This window comes from Diplotaxodon limnothrissa, linkage group LG13 (assembly GCF_057381915.1).
Source record: "Diplotaxodon limnothrissa isolate DT_005_m linkage group LG13, D_limnothrissa_male_GT1.1, whole genome shotgun sequence".
Classification (NCBI taxonomy): Eukaryota; Metazoa; Chordata; class Actinopteri; order Cichliformes; family Cichlidae; genus Diplotaxodon; species Diplotaxodon limnothrissa.
This window is the reverse complement of record NC_140608.1, coordinates 9,631,194-9,656,470: the sequence shown is the minus strand read 5'-3', so window position 1 is coordinate 9,656,470 and position 25,277 is coordinate 9,631,194. Positions and strand designations below refer to the sequence as shown.

Genomic DNA, 25,277 nt, shown 5'->3' with positions numbered 1-25,277 from the left:
GCCGATTGTTTGTAGTCCACGCTAGCGGCGCACAAAGGGCAGCATTTAAAGAGGATGGATGCCTGTCTTCATCCTCACTTTGCATTGTGGTCAGTTTTTACCACAGACGGCACCTGTGATATCTTTATGCGAGCGTACGCTTCTCTCTCTCACACACACACATTCATTTCGTCCTGTTCTTCTATCCCCGTCACTCCCTCACCCATCTGGCAGAGCATTTTTGGTGGTGATAACTTTGGAGGTGGGGGGGGTGTGAGTGGGGAGGGGTGCAGGCAGGCAGAGGGGAGGACAAACAATGTCTTTGTGTGTCCACATAGTGGAACAAGAGACAGGCTAGGGTGGCGGCAGCGTAGCTGGTCCGGTGGGGGCCTTGAGAAAGCAAGTCTGCCAAAGAAAAGATTACACACACCCCCTCTTTTTCTACAGATGCCAAGGGATCGTAAACACACTCAAGAAAGCAGACACTCCCAAGAACACAGGCGCCGGGTTCTTGTTAACATGTATGCACAGTTGCAGACTGTGACATTGGTGGTTTAGATTTTGAGTAGCATGTGAACGGACGTGCACGAAAGCAATGAAAAAAGAAGTAGAGTAGATGGGGGCTGTCGCATTCAGAGGCGCAAATGCCCTTCGGTGTTTTATTTAACAAGATCTGCGACACCCGGGATAAACGCTGGTCATTAATGGCTATCATCTGTGGGTGTGTGCGAACTTAAGTGCGGCCAAACTCTGTGTTGATGTGTGTGCGTGTGCACAGGACTGAGCTGTGTTTGTATTCCCAATGTCTCCCTGGAAGAAAAATGCCGCAGATAAACATGATTGTGCCACTTCTGCTATACAGACCTCATTCACTGGGTTGCCAGGTATGGGTGGCATGCGAAGGGTTAAGATTTGATATCCCCTAATCAAGCTTTTCCTGTCTACCTGCTGCACTTGCCACAGCTTGCCCCCTCCTCCACCTCCTCCTCCCCTTCCTCTCACTCTTGGACTATCCCATCACTGAGGCCCCCCAGCTTTGGAGTTGCTAGGTAACCAGAACCAGCTGTTGGTCCTAAGCCCATTGAGCCCATTTTGGTCCCGCATCAACTGCAGAATAGTTTTCTCTGAAAGCTCGCTGTGAACTCAGCGACCGCCACTGTGTCCCTGACATCATCGTGCCATGGAAAATCTTCCTCACTTCCTTTTGTTTTTGCAGTCTTATTGTTCCGTTGATACGGGGGCCAGTGTTTGAGCGTCCGTGGCATGTGTCACACCGGCTCGATTAATTTAGCAGCATCTCACCACCTTTCACTTAAGGAAATGAGAAATGGAGCAAGTGAGGGCAAGAGGAAAGTGAAAAGAACGAGCGGCTGGGGTGGCAAGGGTTTAATAAAAGCAGTCACCTGTAATTGAGAGTCAGTTAAAATGACGTCAGGATATAAAAGAGTCTCTAAAGTGTTTCATTCCTCTGTTAGTGAGGACGCTAACTTGTCTCAGAAAGCCATTATGAGAGATTTGAGATGGCAGACTACACAGTGAAATTATTCACGAAATCACAATAGTGCAGGTAAGTTAATACGTCTCTGCAGTCCCAGAGTGGACCATTTGCACTTCAAAGTGTGTGACAACCTAAAAAAAACAGACACACACAAAAACAAGCCTCAAGTAAATCTGGAGGGTGGGGGTGGGGAGAGAGTGGATTAACTTCCAAATAAATTGGTCTTTGTAAACCAACCAAGTCATGTTGAAAACCAGAGCTCAAAATCTGTGAGAAAATAGAGCCAGAGGAGAAAAAGATAACTGATGTAGTGTGATGTTATTAAAAACCAATTTAAAGAACAGTTTCCAAATCCAGGGGGAGAGACACAGGTTTGAGGTTTATTTGAGCAAAGGTTTATTTTCTTTCATTGATTGTTTGCGCTCTATTTAGGAAATGATTCTTCTCCCTCTGAAAACTGTGACTCACAGCGTCTGGCAGTGTCTGAGCTGCTTTTCCAAGATCAGTCCTTCCAAATGAGAGAATTAGACACCAGATCGTATTCACTAAGGAGAGATATTTCTACGAGTCCTGCTTCCTTTTCTTTTGCTTCTATTTCTGTTGTCACAATCCAAAAAGGCTTTTTAGTTTGGAACATCTGTAATCCATTTGTGGTTGAGAGTTCGCGCTTGCCAGCTCTGCCAAAAGTTTTCATACTTCCTGACAAATCATCCAGTTTGTGATTAGCGTTGGCTTAGGATGATATCAACTTTAGGCCATTCAAGCATCCCACGAGGGATGTAGCAACACATGACCTCCACTGGATAAGCCTATCTGCTGTCACACTGAACATGGTTTAGATTTAGTTAGTCAAGCTGTTGGCTTTGTTTCTTTATTACTTGCTGGCTTATACACAATGCTGGCTGTTGTGCTTTGATAAATACTTTGTGCACAATAACAGGAAATTGGCACAAGCAATTAGCATTTTTATCCCTAAGACTACCAGCCAAAATATCTTGCAGCCTAATGTAAACCGTCTTCATTCGTGTTGTTTCTGCTGCTTGCAGAAGTTTATGTAACAGCAAGTAGGACTTGAATAATGGCCGTGGTGAATTTTTGCCCTGCTAAAGAAGGAGTCTGGTATTGGGTGGGACTCTGTTTGGACACGGAGAGAGTTCTGGCTTTGCTTTTGTGTTTCCTTGAGTCCAGGTTCTGGGTTTGGCTGCTGGGTGGAACAGCTGGCAAGCTGCTGATAAACACCCCAGGCTGACGTTGACCCCACCGGGGAGGCAAAGAGAGGCACATAAACAGATACTCTAATATATACAGACAGAAAAGCAACCAGATGCAATCAGGTTTTCTACAAGAGACCAACAAATAGAGATGAATTATTGGGATAAGACTCACTTATGTGCTCTCCTGTGGGCTTTTTACCATCTGAATAAACAGCGGAGCTTGTCATGTGTTTGTTTTCCTGTGGAATAATTATTTTATGACCTCCACAAGCCGGCTTTGTTTTCTCATCAGCGCAAAATAACTAATGCATGATCCTAACACAACCCAAAATTGTCATCTTGTAATTATTAGGGGGAAAAAGTGTGCCTGATTCTCTTAAGCTAATCATCTAAAATCAGCAAACAGAAGGTACTTTTCTGCTCGCATTTATAAAGATGACTGTTATTACAGCTGCGTGCAGCTACAAGCTGATTAATTCCCAGTTATATTCCACAAGGACCAATAATGACACTGTGGTAATCAACGTGTGGTTTACAGAAGCCCGTAGTAATGAGACGTACAATAAAGCAACTATACTTCCAAAACTGATGATGAGCTTACGGCATGAAGACCTTAATGGCTTACAATGCAAACAAGGTGTTTCGACCATCTTTCTGGCTGGTTACCTCAGGATTTGTGTTGTGAATTTTTAGTGATAGTGTACCTGGTTTGGAACCCCTCAAAGTCAGTTGCCATCTGCAAAGCAACTTCCGTTTGTGATTCAGTGGAGTCAAGTTGACATGTATTCTGTTTATAAATTGACAATTACTTGTAATAAATTGACAAAAATCGCAAATATGTTGCCGTCTGTTGCAAACCTGTTGCCATCTACAGTAATTCACATTGACAGAAATTCCCATGAACTGCTTATATTCAAACTCCAGCCAGAACACCATGGATCTGAAACAGAAATTCCACAAATGATGATGTCGTTTTACTGCACAATGGTGCCCAAGACAATCTGCAATCTTGCGTAGACATAGCAATGTAACCAAAAAATAGTTGCAGCTGCAAATGAGTTGTGTTCATTTGTGCAGACAAGCATTCACTTCGACACTGTAGTCTCTTGACTAAAATTCTTTTAGTCTTAGTGGAGTAAATCTCATAAGATTATAGTAGACTAAATCTAAAGTTGACTGAGTTGACTAAAATATAAAGCGTAACATTTTTTGGGGTTTTTACAGTTAGAGTTGCTCCACACTGTTTACACTTGCTCCACTAGTGTTTTATTTTCCTAGACATCATATGCAAAATGTGTCCATATGTCGATTCTCGTCTTCCTCCCAATTCTTACTGCAGGAAGAGATCACCTCTGACTGGATCACTTCCAAAACTCATCCTGCCTTTCCACACAACTAAAATCTCCACAATATCCAAATGATTGGTCACCAATTTTGACACTGGTGCAAACTGAGTCAGCACGTTGGTAATCTGTCTGCGCTTAAAATTTTCAATTTGCAAACTTTCGCCAGTCTGTCTGAGAGTTGTTGCTGTGATGTAGAGACAGGCTAGCTCTCAAGAGTCATCGTGCAATCAAAAGTGGTTGCTTAGAGAATCTCTGGGCCATCAGTTGTTCGCTGCAAGTAGTTGTAATCAGTCTGTGAAATGGAAAAAATTCACTCCAATCACTTGGCAACCACCAATTTTTCCTAGTCCCAAGGAGGTTGTTGTTCTACTTTTATTCTAGTGTGGCTGAACCATAAAGTGAACCAGACATTCTTTGTTAGGAACTGAATGATCGAGAGGAATGATTAAAAACAATTAGCTATGAACAAAATTTTTCATTTAAATAAACATGATAAAGGAAAAGTGTATGTTAGCACCACTGCTAGGTGAGCTTTTCCTCCTCATACTGTTATTGCAGTTAAAAATTGTTGCAGTTACTTTAATCGGTTGATTCTTCTAGTCTAAAATTTGCAAATGTGAGGGTAAAGTTGTAAGAATTATTGATGTTATACATCAGTATCTGTCCTGGCTGCTCTTATTGTGTGAACTGTCTCTTAATTGTAGTACACGAAACGTACAGTTGCTCATTGACACGCTGTCATTTTTTCTGTAGCTTAGCGTCTGAAGGAAGATTCAGTCTTTCTGTTCAGCACCAGTGAGCTCCTTCAAATCACTGGTCAGGGATCCGAGTCATTAAGACTCACATTAACAGCTTTGTTAAGTGTTAATTATCCGCAGATTCATCATGTGTTAACCGCGGTGCCACGTTCTGCCTTATTAGGCCGGAGAAAGACGATTAACCACCAGGAAATAATTAATCAACAGCTTTTTGACCTACTTCCTGTAAGTGACTGATTTTTCCCGCCAGCTGCAACTTGTTTATCTGTGTACAAAGTATGAGCAACTGATTTTCTCCTTTTATCTCTGGGTGTGTGTGTTTGCATTTTTCTCGCGTGTGTATATGCACAAGTCGAATATGTTTCCTTGTGTGTGACTCCTGGATGATAGCAGTATTTTGCAGTCGGATAATGAACTCGGCAGGAGTGTGATGAGGCAAGGCGCAGGGAAAGCTGTGGAGCCACAGGTGTGTTTGGCGAGCTGGAGTCCTCTCTCTGGACCTACCTCGCTAACACACATCAAACACACCTACACATACAAAATGAGTCCATCCGGTGAGAATAATAAAAGCTTTCATCTTATACTCTGAAGAAACACAGTGAAGCCACTTTTTTTCAGATTATACCTTCTGAAGACTTTGTATCAAGTACTGCTTTCAGCAGGAATTCTTAATAGAGGTGTAAAACATAATATATATTAAATACGAGCGAGACTTTCCAAAGATATATTCATTTTTTGTGTACTGAGAATTTTAAGTGGACAAGCCTCTCAATGTGTGTGTAACATTTGTGTGTCTTTTTATTATGAGTGAAAATTGTGAATGCTTTGCTTCAAAGGCTAACAAAAGACACTTTTTCACATTTTCTATGCTCCTCAGTTATGACAGCAAAGCTAGATGGAGGGGCCATCAGGAATTAACTAGTGACTCACCTGCCAAGAGCATGTGATATTTATTCAGTTTAGAGTACCTACTGTCAGTTTACGACAGGTAAGGTAAACTAGAGAACTCTAAAAGTCAGATGATCCCCTGTTAGCAAGCATTTGGTGACACTGGGGAGGAAGAACGCCTTTTGAACAGGAAGGGACCTCCAGTAGAACCACTCCCAGGGAGGGACTGCCATGCTTGACCAATGAGGAGTCAGAGGACGAGAAGAGCAGAAAAGAGAGACAAAACAGTCTATCGCAGCCTTTGCTAACACAGTTCCCCAATTTCCTCAGTCACAAAACCCTGCAGACCAGATGGCATCTATCTGGGAATGTCTGGTCGCTAGGGAAGAATATATGTATTCCCTGAACTGGTTGGCAGAGTGGTTGCTGCTGGTAATCGCTGTGTAAAATCAGTCATGAAGAGGGAGCTGCACCAAAAATCTCCTTGTGCTGGCTTTGCTAGGTGTCTTCCATGCAAACAACTGCTGCAAACTGCTGCAGTCTGCTGGTGAACAAATCGATTACAAAGAGGTTTTCAGCGAAGCACTGTTTACTCCTTTGCACCAATTTCACCTAGTGACAGCAAGCAACTGCCAACTAGTTTGTGAATACACATTTTTCCTTAGTAAATGGTGCTTACCAGGAGGACAGTCGCTGACTGGTGTCAAAGCATACTTGTCTGTAGTTTTAGCAGTTGATTTCACATGCAGCAAGTTGGGGAATACTCACTTTTCCCTGGCGACCAGTGGTTGCCAGGCAGTCACCAACTGGTCTCTAGCCCTGGGCGACTGGTGCCTGACTTTTTGCTTTTGATATACTATCTACCTTTACAGCCCAGCAGGACTATGGTTAAATCACTAGACACTTCCACCACTTTCACAGGCTGTAGATTCACCGCAAGGGAAGCAGAATGCAGGTGAAGTAAAATAAAAACCCTGGCTATAGAAAGACGACATAAGTGTCTTTGCTGGAAACTAATAATTATCATTTGCTCTTGATACTAATTAGTTAGAGTTTTCTAATTACTTTTTTGACTGCATTTACAGTTTTCTAAAGTTGTATACACATCAGCAAAACATATTATTGGTGATTGCACACATTTCAAGTGATGCAGTTTTAATCTGAAGACAGATCTTCGCTTGTATTCACAAATCAGATACAGACATACAGACTGAAATAGTCACAACTGTCCGCACACATTTGCAAATAATATTGCTTCAATAATATCCCCAAAGCGCTGCACAGTAATAATATTAGTAATGGCTGTCATATAATAGAATATAATAAAAACTGTCTCTTTATCTCCAAAGTATTTTATGAAGCTGAGTTATAAAGTGGCTCATATATCTGTTGTAAAACTCATAAATTCAGCAAAACATAAAACATAGAACCAAAGCAATAACATAAAAAAAATCACCAGCAAAACAATGGCAGTAATAACTAACAGAGTATCATTTCATCTAAACAAGTCTATAAAAGTGAATTTCAAGCAGCTATTAACAGATTATAATCAATCTGCTAGTTTGAGCTCGCTAACAGAGCCACGGGGGAGGCCTGTGTGCTGTGCTTTCATAGAGTTAGAGCTCAGAAGAAACAGATTTTGAAAAGCGTTATTAAAATCAAAGCAACAGAGGCCTCAATGGAGAAACTTTTCCCATAATGCAACTCTGCAGCCTCTTTCATTAAACCCTGCCACCCTGCGAACTCCGCTTCTTTTATACCCCGCTACTTGAGTTTGTGACTCATGCCTTCTGTTAATAATGTCACACACTTTCGTTTCCCTCCGGGGTTGCAGAAGATTTCATACAATTGTGAGGTGAAAGATTGGCGTATTGCTCCTTTAAATGCCCATCCGGAGCTTTAAAAGTAATCAGTCTTGTCTTCAAATCCATCCAACAAATAGGCAATCCACTTGAGCTGTTAAATTTTAAAGATATGATGATACAGAGTCTCAAGTTTTTCCTCACTGCAGTTTTACTCCCTGGCCCCATATTTTGACATTTCACTGAGTATAACAGAGCAATAGAACCAGAGTATTCGATTAAATAACCCCATAAAAATACATGCACGTGTTTGTATGTCAGCTAATATCACAGCCAGAGCTGGGATGGTGACGACAATCTGCAAAGCTCCTTTTTAAATTAACCCAGAGTTTCCATTTCTCAATGTTGGATGTAGAACAACAGCCTGTTATTCGTTTTTTTGTGTAGCTTTATGTGTACAGACTGCGTGCACATTTGCTTGGCAAGCAGAAGGTTGCAAGTTTGATTCCAGCCAGAGTCACAAATCCCTTCGGGGTTGCGTCAGGAAAGGTAAAACCCAAACCAAACATGTTGAGCTACATGCTATGTTGTTGTGAGCAGTTCAAAGTAGCTCATGTGTGCAGTCATTGAATTCCCCATGAGTTACTCCTCCTGTTGCATGTGTGCATATGCACTGCATACCTTGACAACATGCGGTCTGAAAAGTGATGCCGCTGTAGAAATGTCTAACGGCCAGCTGGGGGCGACTTTATATGAGTGTATAAAAGTTTGCAAGCAACTGATGCTAATGTTCACTTCATTTATCACCTCATTAAACACTTTCCTGGTGAGTTTATGGTCTCAATCTCTGGTTTCACATCTTATTATTCACAATATTTTTTGTAATTATCTTCCCAGTTGGAGTCAAATAGATGATTAAACAGTTTATGCTTCAGATCTGTCCCTTCAAAAATCCAAGATGGCAGCAGCCAAAACACACAGCTCCATCCATCCATCTGTCCGTCCATTTTCTGCCACTCATTCGGGCTTGGGTCTTGGGGGCAGGACACTAAGCGCCAGCCCACCCTCTACCCAGCTGCTTCCTCCAGCTCTTCCCTTGAGATGCTGAGGCCTTCTCAAACCAACTGAGAGACATAATGTCTACCAAGTGTACTACTTCTGCTCCACAGTCTTCTTCTAGTGGGAACTGCCTGAAATCCCTCACCCAGGAGATGTTCAGTAGGCAGCCCTATCCAATGCCTGAACCACTGCAGCTGGTTCCCTTTGGGTGAGGATCTTGGTCTACTCCTCCTTATCAGTCTCCACCCTCTGGAGGAAGATCATTTGCTGCCCCTTGTATCCGCAGCCTTATTCTTCTGGTCACCAGTCATAGATGAAAGTGGGAACACTCAACTCGACAGATAAATATTGGACTCTTGGTTTTTCTTGAAATTCTGGAGATTAAAAATCTCTTTTGTAAGAGCAGCCTGGCCTGACAACGGTGGCAATAAACAAGTATGTTTGGTTTTATTTCTGCAAGAGAAACCAGAGCTGCCAGAGAAAAGGGCCCTGCCTGCTTTTGAAACTAGGACCCTCTTGCTGTGAGCCAAGAGTGCTAACCAATGAGCCGCGATGCTGCCAAGCTGCCATGTATTCCAAAAAACAAGAGAAATGCAATATCATTGATAGAGAGCTTCCCCCAACTCTTTGCACGTGCAGGAAGTGTTACCCCCCCCCCCCACCCCCCCAAAAAATAAAATGCACAGAAATGCCAAGGCTATTTAAACTTTTGCAGAAGTGTTTGGGTTTGTGTCAAACATAGTAACGAGCTGACTGAGAAAATTTATCTCCAGGTCCTTAAAAGAAAAGAAAATACAATTTCAGAAGGCTGTCTTCTGTCCAGAATAAAAAAACCCAAAAAAACAAGCCTGCTGGCGCAGAAATACTGCTGCATGCACGTCTTCCTTTTTTTTTTTTTTTTCTTTCGCTTTACATTACTCTCTTCTGATCTGCCTGCAGTGCATATGTTAACATGGTGTAGTTGTGGAGGTCACAAACACTGTCCTTGCTATGGAGCAGTTAGAGAGACAGACATAGCGCGAGCAGGCTTGGACGTCCTCACCACCAGCGCAGATGCCACTAAATAAAATATTTCATAATCCTGCCCAAATCCTCTAATCACCATGACAACAGGCAGCAGGGAGCCAGAGAGTGGTGGTGGTGGTGGTGATGGTGTGTGGACCCCCCTCCTCCTTTCTTTTCCCTCCTTTTCCCTCTTTTAACCAGACTTTGGCTCCACACTGTGAGATTGTTTTTCTTAATAGAAGCTGCGCTGTTTTATGATCACCCAAAGAAGAGATCATCGCATTGATTTTCAGGAAAGTGTTTAAAGTAGAACACTCACTTTTTTTACCCTAACAGGCCACTGTATAGTGTCTCAGTGACCAGCTGCAAACTCCTGGAGAGGAGCATCAAGTTTAAATTGAATTACTGCAGATAGAGTGCTGTCAGAGTCCAGAAGGTACAGATATTCACACAGTGAAGGCCTGCTGGGTTCTGTATGGTGATAGGATAAGGAGGTGATGACCTCACAGGGTGAAAGGACCTGTTGCCTGGAAACAGTGTGGATAACAGCAAGAGACCAGGGGGGTAGTCATATCGCTGGTGTGTGGGTGCGAGTGTGTGATATCGACCAGTGTTGCCAGGTAAGGGAGATGATGACAGTGGTTTAAAGTCAAGTTTAAGTGTATCGATCTCACTCACGTGTGTGTGTGTGTGTGCCACTGATATCACAGCCCACACACACACCGGTCCAGCACTTCCCACTGCGACATGGATTTCCCTGCGTTTTCCTGCTTCTTCCTTCGCTCATTTGACGGTGTGTGCCAAACATAAATAATTAACTCCTTCTCCTCTCTGTCTCCCTGCAGGTATTCGGCCCCAGATTATGAACGGGCCTATGCACCCGCGCCCTCTGGTGGCGCTGCTGGATGGGCGCGACTGCACTGTGGAGATGCCCATCCTCAAAGATCTGGCCACCGTGGCTTTCTGTGACGCTCAGTCCACGCAGGAGATACATGAAAAGGTACACCGTCAGATTTCAGAGGGGATTTAATTGACTTTGAACGGGGCATAGTTGTTAGTGCCAGTCTGACTATTTCAGAAACTGGTTATCCGCTGGGATTTTTCCACACGGCGAGCTCTAGGGTTAACAGAAAATGCTCTGATACGAAAACTATCCAGTGAACTGCAGTTCTTTGGGCGAAGTCTTGTTGATTCCAGATGTTAGAGGAGAATGGCCTCGAAGCAGATGGGCTGCAGCAGCAGAAGACCACACCGTGTGCCACTCCTGCAAGCTAAGAACAGGAACAGGGGCTGTAGTTCACACGGACTCGACAAAATAGGACAGTAGATGATTGGAAAAAATGTCACGTGGTCTGATGAGTCTCAGTTTCTTTTTGGATAGTAGGAATTTACTGTAAACAAGATGAAAGCATTGAGCCATCCTCCCTTGTATCAGTGTTTCAGGATGCAATAGTGTTGGCACACTTTGGGACCAGTACTCAATAGTATCTGAGTATTGCTGTTGCTGGCCATGTTAGTCCCATTACACAAATTTCAAATCATCTCAAACTGGCCTTTTGAACTTGACAATAACCAGAGCTCAAACAAGCCATGAACCTTTGGTTTCCCAACACCTTGTCGAATCTGTGCCATTCTGAATTAATGGAGTTCTGAGGGCAAAAGTGGATCAAATCCAGTATTAGCAAGGCACGCTCACTGGCCTAAGTGGCCATTGTGTCTATTATTATTATATTATAATGTATTTTATATTATTATGTTCTAACTGAATAAAGAAGCCCAACATTTTCCATTTCTTTACTTAGAGATTTGACTCTTCCTCCTCATAATTTCCATATTTTGACATTTAACAGTTTTAAGATGCACTACATATTAGATTTATGTCAGACCAATTATTGACGTTTTCTTGCAAGGTGATGCTCCTCGCTGTAACACTTGTAGAAGCCCCAGTGGCAGTATCTGCAGGAGCACTGACTGTGATACTGACACAGTGTGGACTTTTAATGTTTTTCTTGAAATATTTGCTCTCAGTCGAGTGCAGTAGAATCATCTCTTTCCTCCCTCTCCGTCTCCTCCTCTCTAATGTTTTAATAATATTTCAGCCCACTGGCTTGTTCCACTCTCCCAGTTCAGCTATAATGGTTTCATCACTGACTCTAATCCCACTGGGTGCTGAAGTGCTGCTTTGTTAAATAAGGACGAGGAGGAGGAGGAGGAGGCGGCTGGTAATAGAAATGCAGTATAATTGTTCTCAGCCAGAGTGGGTGAAACATTTGTCTTATTTTACTGTCTATGCACTGGAGCCAGCGAGCAGCAATTTTACAGTCCAAGCTGGAGGGTTTGTGTCTTCACGCTCACAAAGAGGAAAGGAAGCCTTCCAATTCATGCCATGTCAGTTTCAGAGAAAATGCTACCATATTTCAGTTGTTGTAAATGTGTAATGAAAAATGGGTCTGATTGAATTTGTTGAAAACATTTATGCTTAAAAAGAAACCAAACGGTTGATATTTCACCTTATTTTCACCTTACAGACACACACACGACACACAAAAGCGTCCAGTAAGACATTATGAATACATTTCTCACAGAGGATCCACCTGGGAGTATAGATGCTGGCAACGGTCCCATGACTGTAACTGCGCAGCAGAGGTTAAACACACAAACACACACACACCCTCCGACAACCTCACTACAAGAGCTGAAGCAGTGTTCACACACGTGCACATAAACAAACTCTTAGGGTGCAAACACAAGCATGCTGCCGTCTCTTTCTGTGACTGCCTGGAAGTGAGCAGATGCAGTGTTTGAGTTATGCTCCACTTAAAGACTCCGTACTAAACTGTAGCTCTTGAGCTCTCAATGTGCAACTGCAAGCCTGCCAAAAACACCTCGACTTCTGCCGAGCACGCGTTAAAAGGAATTTATTAGAAAGTACTTCTGGCGTATTCCCTGGAACAGTGCCGTCCTTGAAAGGACAAAGAAGATCCTTTGGATTTCTGAAGATACAAAGTGGTGCGCTTTAAAAGTGTCTTTGACGTCATTATAAAAGTAACTGCAGCTGATATTCTATTGAAAAGTGATCACTTTTGCAGATATAATTGAGAAAAAGATTTTATGTTGGAGAAATGTTAGTTAATTTAGTATTTTTAAGCTTTCGGTTGACAAGTGTTAGGAAAAGTAGGGCATTAAACAAAGATGTTCAGCTATAGTCTTAAAATATATGAGCAGTAAATGTATTATTTAAAAAATTGATCGTGCTTGACTTGATGTGTCTTAGATTTTCTCTGTTCTCTGTATTGTTGTAGGGTCTTTACCATACAATATAAAGCATCTTGAGGCAACTGCCGCTGTGATTGGGAGCTATATAAGTAAAACTGAAGTGAATTGATTTGTTCTTTACATTCATCCCTCCATCAACTCCATCTTCACACTAGCTGCCGATCAGCAATCCTTTTTCCCTTTCCGACACAAAAACTCAACAAACCCAAGTCCAAAATTCAAAACTTTCCTCTGAAGCCCCAAGCCTGTGATTGCATAACAAGGTGCTTAAAGTGCAGAGGAAAGTGGTCAAATAACTGATTGAAGTTTGCTTCATTGTTGTAGTGAAATGGCTTTTGGAGCTAGAAGCAGCTGCAGGTGATTAACTTAGCTTAGCTTGTTGGTTTAAAGCCAACAATAAGCCTACCGGCACCTCAGAAGCTATGGTCATGTGAAAAAGGAACTACACCCTCTCTCTGTTCTAAGATTTTACAGATTAGGACAGGAATGAAAAGTCATCTGGTTTTGAGTAGGTCATGCAATTAGGTAAATATAACCTGGTGTGAGCAACAGTGCGTGATGTGTTACACAGAAACTAACTTGTTTGGAAGGGTTGCCAGGAGAAAGTCCCTTGTCTCTAAAGGAGCACGGCTTAGGTTTGCAAAGTTCATCTTAAAAAAAACACAAGACGTCTGGAACAATGTTCACAGTGGAGATGTTTGACTACAATGCACAGTACCAATTATAAAGAAAACAAATCAAAACACTGAATTTCAGCACAAATAACTCGTACAAACGGTGAAGCATGGTGGTGGAGGGGTGATGATTTGGGTCCTGGTCACCTTGCAGTCTTTGAGTCAACCATGAACTCCTCCTTATACAAAAGTATTCTAGATTATGTGAGGCCATCGTGTTAAAACTGGGTCATGCAACAGGACAACAATCCCTGAAATGGCTGAAATAGAAAATAATCAAGATTCTGCAATGACCTGATTGAAATGTGTGACATATTTACCTAATTTTAAGACCTGATATGGGCCAGCTGATTTGTCAGTGCATCCTGATATATAAAACCTTATGTATCAGAAAGAGGGTGCCGTTTCTTTTTCACATGACTGTAAGTGGCACACGCTTTCATTTGGCTAAAGGAGAGATATGTTGGGCTTAGTTTAGTGTAAAGACTGAAAACAGAAATATTCTTCTTCTCACCTTTCAAACACAACTGCAAACATATTTCAAGTTTAATCTCCACACAAATTGAAATGGATTGCAGTAATCACGATCCTTTGCTGTGTTTAAATGCGAAGGAGCACGTGATGTATCAGCTCAGAGCGGCACTTTTTTAAACAGCCATGAATACCACAGAAAGAAAACGTAATTTTTCTCACAGTTTCCACTTCATGTACACTCAGCTTGTATCCCTGTTTGTCCTTCTCCAGCTGGCCCGCTTTACTCGAGTAATGAGAGCGATGCACGAGGAGAGCTTTAACCTTGAGTTTAGCACCCAGCCCTTCCTTCAGATAGCTCCACTGTGAATGCTCTGTGGAAATTCACGGCTGCGCTGTTCTGGCTCGGCTAGGGTTAATTTAGTTAGCAGGATGTGAATTCAGACCGGTTACTTAACAGCCCTTGGCTTGCAGAATCTACTTGTTTATGCTTTGTGGGTTTCTCAGCAGCTGTCAGTCTACTTTATTGTCCTGCCTGCATCCATTCTAACCTTGTTTGCATACAGTTTGAATGGATGTGTTGTGACAAAAACCAGCTTTGGCAAGCACTCATTGTACAGTAAACACAAAGGCAATCACTCATATTTTAGTGCACATATAAACAATCCATTTGCATTTAGATGAAGAATAGCGGACATAAACTTTGGGAAGATGGGAGGTAGCGAGAGCACGCATATTCATGTTGGCTGTTACAGAAGAGCCATCTGAATATCAGTGCCGGGTTGAGGATGATTAAGAACAGTAATGACATTGGGGTAGCAATATAAATGCAGATGAAAATGTTCAACTAATAATGGCTGTGGACATAAGCAGTGATGATGATGAGGCCTTATCCTCTCTGATGTCCCCCAGGTGCTGAATGAGGCCGTAGGGGCCATGATGTACCACACCATCACCCTGACCAGAGAGGACTTGGAGAAGTTCAAGGCGCTGCGCATCATCATTCGCATCGGCAGCGGCTACGACAACATCGACATCAAGGCTGCCGGGGAGCTCGGTGAGACTGAGGGACAGATGCACACGAAAGATGAGCGTTGCGAGCAGGGCGGCTCAGGCGCGGAGCGTAATCACGCGGCGTGACTAATGAAGGAGCCTATCTGCTCGTGTGGCTAGCTCATTCACTACAAAGAGAAAACATAAAGGATGATTCATCAAGTGGAAAATATGCATCGCGGAGGAGGACCAAATCAAACTCTGCTCACGATGTTTACGCGACACATATGTACAGGAGTTTACTGTAAACAGTAGATGTAACAGAGCTAATTTCACATGCAGAGCAGCTGCTCCGACTGATATCAAACTCTCCCTGTGATTCCCATTTGGCCCCGTCGGCATATGTTTGGTATGAGAACAGGATTTGTGTGATATCCTAATTATTGTCATTTGCGCTCCTATATTTCAGTACGCTGCCAGTCTTTTGGTGGGCATAATTAGCAATTAGAACGATCCTCTTATCATTCATATTTCAGTTTTATACACAGCGGGATTTTATTCTGTAGTAAGTCATAAAGACGGAGAAATATCCTGCCATTTATTTCGTAAAATAAAATACTAGCAAATGGATCTCTCTCTCTCTCCAAAGCAGTGACAGTAATCTGTGAAGCAATATTGTTACAGCAGTAGTCGACTAAATTGCTATCTCTCCTTGTCCAGGCATTGCAGTGTGTAATATTCCCTCAGCGGCCGTAGAAGAAACAGCAGACTCGACGCTTTGTCACATCCTTAACCTGTACCGGCGAAACACCTGGCTGTACCAGGCTCTTCGGGAGGGCACGCGGGTCCAGAGCGTGGAGCAGATCCGGGAGGTGGCGTCAGGAGCAGCCAGGATCCGAGGAGAGACGTTGGGCCTGATCGGATTTGGTAAGTTGCTTGTTTTGGGTTTTATTGCAGAAAGCGTGCAGAGCTGAAAAGTGCATATTGAATGATTAGCCACAGCATTGAAACCAATGATACAGACCACCTGTCAAAAAAACCCACAAATATTTTCGAAATCTGTCAAAAACATGTTTAAAACTTAAAATTATATTGTTATTTATTAACCACAAAACAAACAGAATCCAATTCTCTGCATAACATTAGACCTGTTATTTGTTATTTGGCATCTTATTTTAAAAAAAAAGAGTCTACTTTTCTACTTTTATGTAAATACATATTGAATATTCACAAATAACAATGACAATTATATTTTAGGTTTAAAAATATCGTTTTAATTAAAGAGCTTGGACATACTGATAGATTATTCATCACAGATTCATTACAAAATAATTTTTGGTAATTACCAGTACTGTTAGTGCAACTTTGGAACAATTCTTGCATTAAGTTTTGGTCTAATACATTTGGTAAGCTCTGTAGGTCAAGTAAATAACAATGATTATTTAGTTACAACTGCAAAAATGCTGAAAAACTTTCATGTTGGCTCTGAAAGAGAAGTAAAAAAACACATATCCCTCTATAACTGGAGAACGTCGTCCTCTATCCACTGCCCAAAGCAAATTCAGTAGACACATGAGCACCCAAACTTTAAGAAAGGTGGGCTGGTTGGATGAACCTTAACCCGAGATGAGAACAGACGTCAGTGTGATTCTCCGGGCAGTGTTCGACTGGGAAACCTCGAGTTCCAGCATTTGTGTGGATGTTCTTTGACACATACTATCTATTTGTCTAACAGTACCAAACTTCTTCATAGCTAGTGTATTCCCCAAGGACACTAGCTTCTTTTAGCAGGTGCACCCTGCCTCACTGCATAATTTTATAGAACAACTTGCCCAGATCCCACCACAATGTGCGTCTTACACAGATTAAAGGATCTGCTTCCTCCTGTGCATGACCCATCAGGACACCTTCAGAGTCTGATATTATATAATAGGCACTGAACACAAAGTATAGCAGAAGCTAATGATAATATTTAAATGTCTGACCTGAATTCCTATCAATACATTAAGCAGCTGCCGACACATTTCACTAACACCTATTAAAAGTAAGGTTAGTTGATGCTCTTTCTCCTCTCGTGGCCGCCTCAGGTCGTTCAGGCCAGGCAGTGGCCATGCGGGCCAAGGCGTTTGGCTTCAACGTGATCTTCTACGACCCCTACCTCCAGGACGGCTTGGAGCGCTCGCTGGGCGTGCAGCGAGTCTATACTCTCCAGGACTTGCTCTACCAGAGCGACTGCGTCTCCCTGCACTGCAACCTGAACGAACACAACCACCACCTCATCAACGACTTCACCATCAAACAGGTGGGGGGACCGGGAAATTCTGACATGAGGTAAAGGGAGATTGTCTCGCCTTGGCAGGAGCGCTTTCTCCTTGAGGCTGGTAGGACAGCTTCAGACCAGCAGCCGAGTCAGCCAGCTTTGGGTTTATCTAGACTGCCAGCGCTCCTTTGTTGGCAACTTAAAATAACAGGCTGTTAAAGCGAGCTTTTAATGAGTGCTAGGATCAAGCAAAGAAACACAGGTGTTTGGACAATCTCTGAATTCTGATTATATATTTGGGAGTGGATGGTGGTGGAACATGATTCTGAGTTTTTTTTCTTTAGAGTGGTGGGTGGTGGAGGCACAAATCTCTGGGAGGACTGTGTCAGGAAGGGGCGTAAAAATCTGTGACAAATCAAATATGCGGATCCATCTGCATCTGTAAAGTGGTAGGCAGGGGGTGTTAACATAATCAGGCTGTTCTTCCATGTTGTTTCTGTCCTTTTGTAGCTTTCTAGTGTCTCCCAAACACTGCCAGAGTATATGTGAGTATGTGGGTGTAGGAGCATGTGCAGTCAAAGTATGGTCTGGTGCATGTTTTTCACAAACCATATACAGTACATTTATAGGACAGAAAATATATTTTTATTTTTTAAATGCTAATGAAATTAAATAGTTCTGACCCAAATAGAACACAGTAACTTGACTTTCTTATATATTTAATAAACTGTTTTTTAGCAGTATAACACATGTCTTGTCAAGTTTTTCTCTGTAGCACTAAGAATACAAGAAGCGCCTCTACAGTCTTTTCCTGGTCACTGCTGCCACCTATAGAACTTAACCTGTACTGCAAACGTACAGAAGCGCATATTAGTACTTGTGTTTATCTTACAGAAACAAAAATTGAGCTGTTTGATCTTAAGCATTATCATGAATGCAGCCAACTTGCACATTTGTCATATTTATATGGTTCAGATCATTTAAAGATTTTAATATTAGACAAAGTTCTCCTTAGTAAATCAGAAAAGCAGTGTTTAAGTGATGATTTCCACCCCCAACCCCCAGTCTTTTCACTAGACACACCCACATCTGATTCCTGCCAGTTCTGCTGAATCAAGAATCACATAAATAGAACCTGTCTGACAAAGTGAATTAGGCAAAAAAATCTAAAAAAAAAAAAAAAAAAACCTCCCCCAAAACCCCACACATCACACCATGCTCTGCAGAAACTCTCACTCGGGCCACACTCTAAAGATAAAAACTCAGAATCATGTTCCACCACCATTCGCTCCCACATCTTGCAGTCTGGAAAGGGTTAAAAAGCCATTTCTAGGGCTTTAGAACTCCAGCGAACCGCAGAGAGAGTCATTATCCACAAATGGAGAAAATTTGGAAGAGTGGTGAAACTTCCCAGGCGTGGTCAACCTACCTAAATTACTGCAAGAATAATTTTGAAGAGAACCCAGGACAACATCTAAAGAACTGCAGGCATTGTGTGCCTCAGAGTTCATGATTCAACAATAAGAAAGAGACTGGGCAAAAAAAAAGACATCCATGGGAGACTTCAAGGAGAAAGCCACTGCTTACCAAAAAGAATGCTTGCGAACAAACATCCTGATGATCCCTTTTTGAAAGGTTTGAGTCCCACTCAATAAAAGAACCATCATAGCAACAGTCAAACATGGTGGTGGTAGTGTGATGGTCTGGGGCTGATTTGCTGCTTCAGGACCTGGGTGACTTGCTGTAGTAGGTGGAACCATGAATTCCTTCCTCTGCCAGAAAATCCTGAAGTGGAATATCCAGCTATCAATTTAAGCCCTGCAGCTCATGCACACTTGGGTTATGCAGAAGTTCAGTGATGTGAAGCACATCAGGAAGTCAACCTCCGACTGGTTTTGCAGTGGCCGGGTCACAGTCCAGACTTAAATGTGATTGAGGTGTTTTGGAATGACTTTAAAAAGCCTGTTGATGTTCAAAAATCCTCCAATGTGGCTGAATTAAAGCAATCCTGCAAAGAAGAGTGCACCAAAATTCCTCCACAACAACGTGAAAGACTCAATATCAGTTATCACAAACACTCGATTGCAGGAATAATTTTTTCACATAGGAGTCAGGTAGATTTTTTACCTTAATAACTGAAATCATCACATAAAAGCAATTGAATTTGAAGGCATCGGTGTCATTTACGTGTCCCGTTTTATTATTAACAGAAGCCTTGTTTTTGCTTCCCGTGCAGCATTGAGCCAGTGACAGCAGCCCTCTGTGTGTGCCATCACAAAAGCACGCATGCTGTTATTTGTTGAAGTGAGACATTTTTATCGAGAGATGAACACTGAATGCTGCGCTGCTCTGTGTGTAGATGCGTCAAGGTGCTTTCTTGGTCAACTGTGCACGTGGGGGTCTAGTGGATGAGAAGGCTTTGGCTCAGGCCCTGAAAGAAGGAAGGATACGGGGCGCCGCCTTGGACGTCCATGAGTCAGAACCTTTCAGGTGCTTTCAGCATCATCCTTTGTTTATAAGTTCAGTTCAATAGAAATAATGTTTTCTTCCTCTTGTATTTAACTTCCCCGTTTCTGTCTTTATTTGCTGCTCAGCAGTTTTTCCCAAGGTCCGCTAAAAGACGCCCCCAACTTGATCTGCACACCCCACACTGCCTGGTACAGCGAGCAGGCATCGCTGGAGATGAGAGAGGCCGCTGCCACAGAAATTCGCAGAGCCATAACCGGTACCGACACGTCTTAGATGGCACACATTCCCACGCTCGCTCTCAAATTTCTCATTTCTCTGCTCACCATAGCTCAATCTCGCCCCGACACAGGCCGTATTCCCGAGAGCCTCCGAAACTGCGTCAACAAAGAGTTCTTTGTTACCACGGCGCCTTGGGGAATGATGGAGCAGCAGCAGCCTCAAGTTCACCCAGAGATCAACGGTGCCGCCTACAGGTAGGAGGTGGATTTATGTGAGCCCAGCATAACGCAGAGATCACCTGTCATTTTGAGCGCCTGCAGTAGTGAGGTTTAATACGTGGGGGAGGGGTAGCTTAAATATTCATATGTGTGTTTGTAACAATTCTGCATAATAGGCTGGGTCCTAGTTTTTGTGGCGTATTTATACATAGAACTTGGCCCAAATTAATGAATCCCATGTTAAGTTCTCAGTCTCTATATTGTCTAAACCAGACTGAACTGCTTCTCTCACACAGCCGAGTGAACCAAACCATGGTACAGGCCATAGCAACGGGGGGAATGCAGGACAAATTATATACCTAATTCCCAACCAGGTAAATGAATACCATCACTGCTGGCCAACAGGCCAGGGCAAATGAATAACATCATGAATAAAACCCCTGTGAAACCTGTAGCCTTTTTCTGCCTCTCACTCTAACCTCCCTGTTCTGTAACTGTACCCACTCTACCCAGCATCCCATCGATTCCCCCGGCTCGCCCTCCCCTCCCTGAAGTAGTGGAAAGCAGTACACAGGGTCACTCTAATGTTTGATGTTTTGTTTTGTTTTTTGTAAGGAAGTGGTACATCTGTAGTTATGTATGTGGACTGAGTAGAAAAAGGCGCCATTACTCTTACAGTTCACGAGGGAAGACTGAAAGCAGGAAGTTGGGGGGAGAATTAAAGTTCTAGAAAGGGATTTGGCGGAGAAATCTTAATTTATAATATTTATTTGTGATTTTGTTTGCAGTGAGCGTTTTCCCCCCACATTTCCCCGCCCTATAATAAAGGATCAATTCACCCAAACTGCTGTATTTATTTTTTCTGGGAGGAGCTATAACCAGTTCACTGAAATCTTAAATCCTAAAATCTGATCAAATAAAAAAGGTTCACACTGCAGGTAAAAGTGGACACAAATCTAATTCTTTCTTTTTTTTTCAGAACAGCACCAAACACACAGAATCAGATATTTTCCAGTTTAATTTAGGGCCATTTCCATATGTGTTTTGCTACGCGGTGAGCACAGCCAACACTAAAACCTGCCATAAGAGGTAGTCAGCCTGCTCTCATCAAGTCTGTGATTGAATGAGGTCAAGTTGGCAATTACATGAAATCTATTTCCATCTACAGAGAGAAACTCACATTTAAATGTTACTGTTATCTCAGGCATGAGATATGAGGCTATTTAGTGTTCCTGTTTGCTACAGTAGTTTTGTTGTTCTATGTTACATGCCTACGTTTAAATTCTGTTTTATATTTATTCTAGTGCTGTCAGTGTTAATCTCGTTAAAATGACGTTAACGCCATAACCGCATTAACGCGATTAACTCTCTGTTAGTGAGTTAACGCAGATCGCCCCGTGCGTGGGGCTGCATGACGTCAACGCGTTAGCGCGGTTAGCTCGTTAACGGACGTTAATGCGTTTATGGCGTTAACGTCATGTTCGCGAGATTAACGCTGACAGCACTAATTTAATCTTTAATTTAATCTTTAATCTCACACACACAACCGATTAATTTAACTGAATGGATCACACACTCACCTCAAAAATGGTTGTTTTTGCATTCTGGACAATTCCCGACAAGGTTTAGCCACTTTTTTTTTTTTTTTTTTTTTTTTAAAGAAGCTGGATCTGATTACATCCATATTGAATACTAAGGCTCTGCAGTGTGAACGCAGCCTATCTCTCCTGTTTTGTTGTTGTCATGGGGTTTTTGTTTGTTTGTTTGTTTGTAGTTTGGGCGAATGACCCTTTTAGTTCAGATAAGATCCCCTGACATTATCATTTAGAGTTGTGGTCAGAAGTGTACATGCACTCATCATGAGCATGAAAGTCATGGTAATTTGGGGCTTTTAAAGATTTATTTTTCCAGGTTGGAATCATTGTGCATCTTTAATGACTCTTAAAAAAAGCCAAAACAAGAACGTTCCAGTTTAAATTGATTTTGGATTTTCTCTAAGACACACAAAAGTATACATGGTTTTCAGAAGGCCAGTCCAGAAGCGTAATGCTGGAGGTCGTCCTCCTCCGTCATTATTCTATCCAGTTTGTTCGATGTTCTAGCACCACTGGCAGCAAAACAGCTTCAGAGTGTGATGTTGAAAGCCTCACCTTCACTTCTTAAAAGATACCTCACGTCACTGTGGCCAAATAAGATCAATCTGTGTCTCGTCTGATCATAAAACGTTTCTTAAGGAGCCATTCTGCATCCTGTGTGGGCAACGGCAAATTTAAGTCGAGCTTGAAGGTGCCATTTTTTTTGCACAGGAGCTTCTTTCTTGGTCAACGTCTTCTGGGTCCAGTGGGATTCAGCCTTGGTGGTTCCTGGGCTTTTTCTGAACATCCTGACTAATTTGGGTCTTCTTCCAGGCCTCAGCAAAGTGGTGACACAACTGAATAAGTTCTGATCCATAAATGTTGATGCTCTTAATAATCTGCAGTTATTTGGAAATGACTTCACTAGACAATTCCAACTCTAACTGTAGAAATCTACAGTTCTCTTTCTCAGATCTTCACTCAGTTCCTTGGGCTTTCCATTTGCTCCGATCAATCCAGTGAATGATGTCAAACAAATCCTTTCAGATCCCGATCACCAACGACAAATAAACAGCCTTTGGCCTCGTCAAGTTAAAGCTTGGAGCTTCTTTAATAAGTAGAGCCATTGGCACCACTTGTATGCACATATTTATATAGCCCCAAAGTACCATGACATTAATCCCAGGATGATGCTCCTGTACCACTTGTACCATTATTGGACATTTTTAAGCTGATGTTACTCAGTAAGTTCACTGCATATCAGTTGTTAAGTTTCTGTTGGTTTATTTGCATCCTCAGTGCGTCATCGTGCATTACTTATTTCACATTACGTTTTTAATCATGATTTTTTTTTTAACATGCAGTTTCATACAGAAATGATCCTGAGTAACAAATATTAGTTTTTTATGGAAAAAAAAGTGTAAAATGTGGAAAAATAACACTTATTAAAAGGTTAGCTCCTTAACATATCTGCTGATCACGCTTTATCTATCTCCAGATTTCCTCCTGGCGTGGTGGGCGTCGCCCCCGGTGGGATTCCCGGACCTATGGAGGGGTTGGTTGCCGGGGGAGTTCCCATCGCCCACACCCTGCCCCCTGGCACCCATCCGTCACAGGCCACCTCCCCCAATCAGCCCTCCAAACACGGCGACCCCATGAGAGAGCACATGACTGAGCCATAGGACTGCTGCTGTAGCTGAGAAGAGGAGGAAACTAAAAATTGATGTAAACTAAAAAAACAAACAAACCCAGCGACCTAACAACTCAACCATCCGACTATACGTACGCTTGATTTCAGCCATCCGAACCTACCAGCAGACTGCCTGCCGGGCAACGTTTCACACTTTTTCTTCTTTCTTTTTTTTTTTTGTGAAACCACTAAGTGAGGACAGTGGACGTTAATACACAAATGAGCTGCCACACGGATCTGAAATCTCCCCTCCCTTCATATCTTTTATCTTCATTCCTTCTCGATTTACACAATACTTTTTGTTTTAGTATATTTTAGGGAGATTTCCTCCTGACTTATGGGACACGTTGACAGTAGCCACGTGCAGGATGGAAACCCTCCCCTCAAGCTCAACAGGACGACTCTGTTTCCTTCAGTCGCGCCCATTTCAGCACAAACATACCCTGTGTTTAGTTTTTTTTTTCTTAGACTTTCTTCTTTTTATCCTATATTACTGTGTTTCTGTTCTTCAGTGTGTGAAAATGAACAGATTTACAGTTTTCAGACAAGAAAAGAAAAACAAACTGCACTCCATCTTTGCCGGCTAGAGGCCGCCTGAGTGAAGAGATGGGATGCGGGGCAGTAGATGTGGAAAAATCATCCTTTCAAACCAAAAAGGAGGAAATATAAAGAATAAAAAATGGCAGGCTTTCATGGTTAAATATCGTACATGGACCGCGTCACTTAAATTATGTATTCCTGTTGTAACTTTTCCAAACTCTGCTGAACTGAGGTACTTTTATTTAGTTAAAGTGGCGAACAGTGTCCCAAATATTATCTGTTTGCATCCAAAGGACCTTTAGAGAAAAAGAAAAAAGCTTCTGAAGTATGACAGCTTTTGGAAAAACAAAAACAGCAAATCTCTTACTGACTCAGGAACAATATAATAACCTTCAATTCTGTCCAAAAAGGAATAGAAAAAAGTTTAAAAAAAGAAAATAGGTCTTGATTACTGCTCCTCACGTCTCCACATCTTTCTCCATTGTGGTATTTTTTATATATCAAATGTACATTTTTTGATGTTCAAGCTTTTCACTCCTGTTAGATTTGTATTGCCTTGTTAAATGTTCATATAATCGTAGTCTGATGTGACCAACCGCGTCCTCTCCTCCTTATAGTTTCTTCCTCCTTGTTTTTCTGCTCTAATGAAAGCCAGCTGTGGCGCCCTCGGAGGCGTCGAGCCCTCTTGGAACAACGGCAGCCACGTTCATTCCCTTTAGCCCCGTGACGTTAGCAAGAGGCGGCTGCTCGCAGATTGTTTGGTTTTTAGTGTGAGTATTTGTATTTGTTTCTTGTACAAAGTGAACATATAGCATACAGTGCAGCTGGAACCAATAAATAAAACTTACTGTTCTGATTGATCGATTGGCTCCGTGGAAGGTTTTTTGGTTTGCTTTTTATATTGTAAGGTAAAGACCTTACTGTTGTACAGTCAGATGACTTTCTATTAGGAAGCACTTGGCAATGGTGGGAAGGAAAATTAACAGGAAGAAAACTGCAGCAGCAGCGCTCTCAGGGATTGCCAGCCAACTGCTACGATCAGGTAGATATGAAGGGGAGAGCAAAGGACACACTGTGATCACGCTACAGTTTTTGTCAAATTTCAACAAAATTGTTTTCATGATTGTTATGACTGAAGCACGGTAACTGCCGTCACAGTTCCATCACAGCGTTAGATGTATTGCCTGAAACTGCTTTTCCCTAAATCACCGACTGTTCATCCAAACAGTGAACAGTGAAGGGATAAAACATTCAAGTACTATAAAAATTGTCCAAATATCCCTGCCAGTCTCCTCTGGCTGCACAGCTTGTCACTTTGTTCTAGGTTCTAGCCATGGCTCACTT

General features: G+C 42.3%; 1 protein-coding gene across 3 annotated transcripts in view; it reads left to right on the top strand.

The window, feature by feature from the left end:
* The window catches only part of LOC146619839 (C-terminal-binding protein 2-like), a 39,706-nt gene extending 14,966 nt beyond the window's left edge, over positions 1–24,740 (top strand). For 2 of the 3 annotated variants that reach the window (XM_085369152.1, XM_085369151.1), the window contains 8 exons: positions 10,395–10,549; positions 14,883–15,027; positions 15,684–15,890; positions 17,051–17,265; positions 19,583–19,713; positions 19,821–19,948; positions 20,042–20,165; positions 23,202–24,740. In XM_085369152.1, the coding sequence (XP_085225278.1) occupies positions 10,395–10,549; positions 14,883–15,027; positions 15,684–15,890; positions 17,051–17,265; positions 19,583–19,713; positions 19,821–19,948; positions 20,042–20,165; positions 23,202–23,385 (1,289 nt within the window). In that variant the 3' untranslated portion in view covers positions 23,386–24,740. Of the gene's footprint in view, positions 1–10,394; positions 10,550–14,882; positions 15,028–15,683; positions 15,891–17,050; positions 17,266–19,582; positions 19,714–19,817; positions 19,949–20,041; positions 20,166–23,201 lie in introns of all 3 variants that reach the window. The other variant, XM_085369150.1, reaches the window with a different exon arrangement.
* The last annotated feature ends 537 nt before the right edge of the window (positions 24,741–25,277 follow it).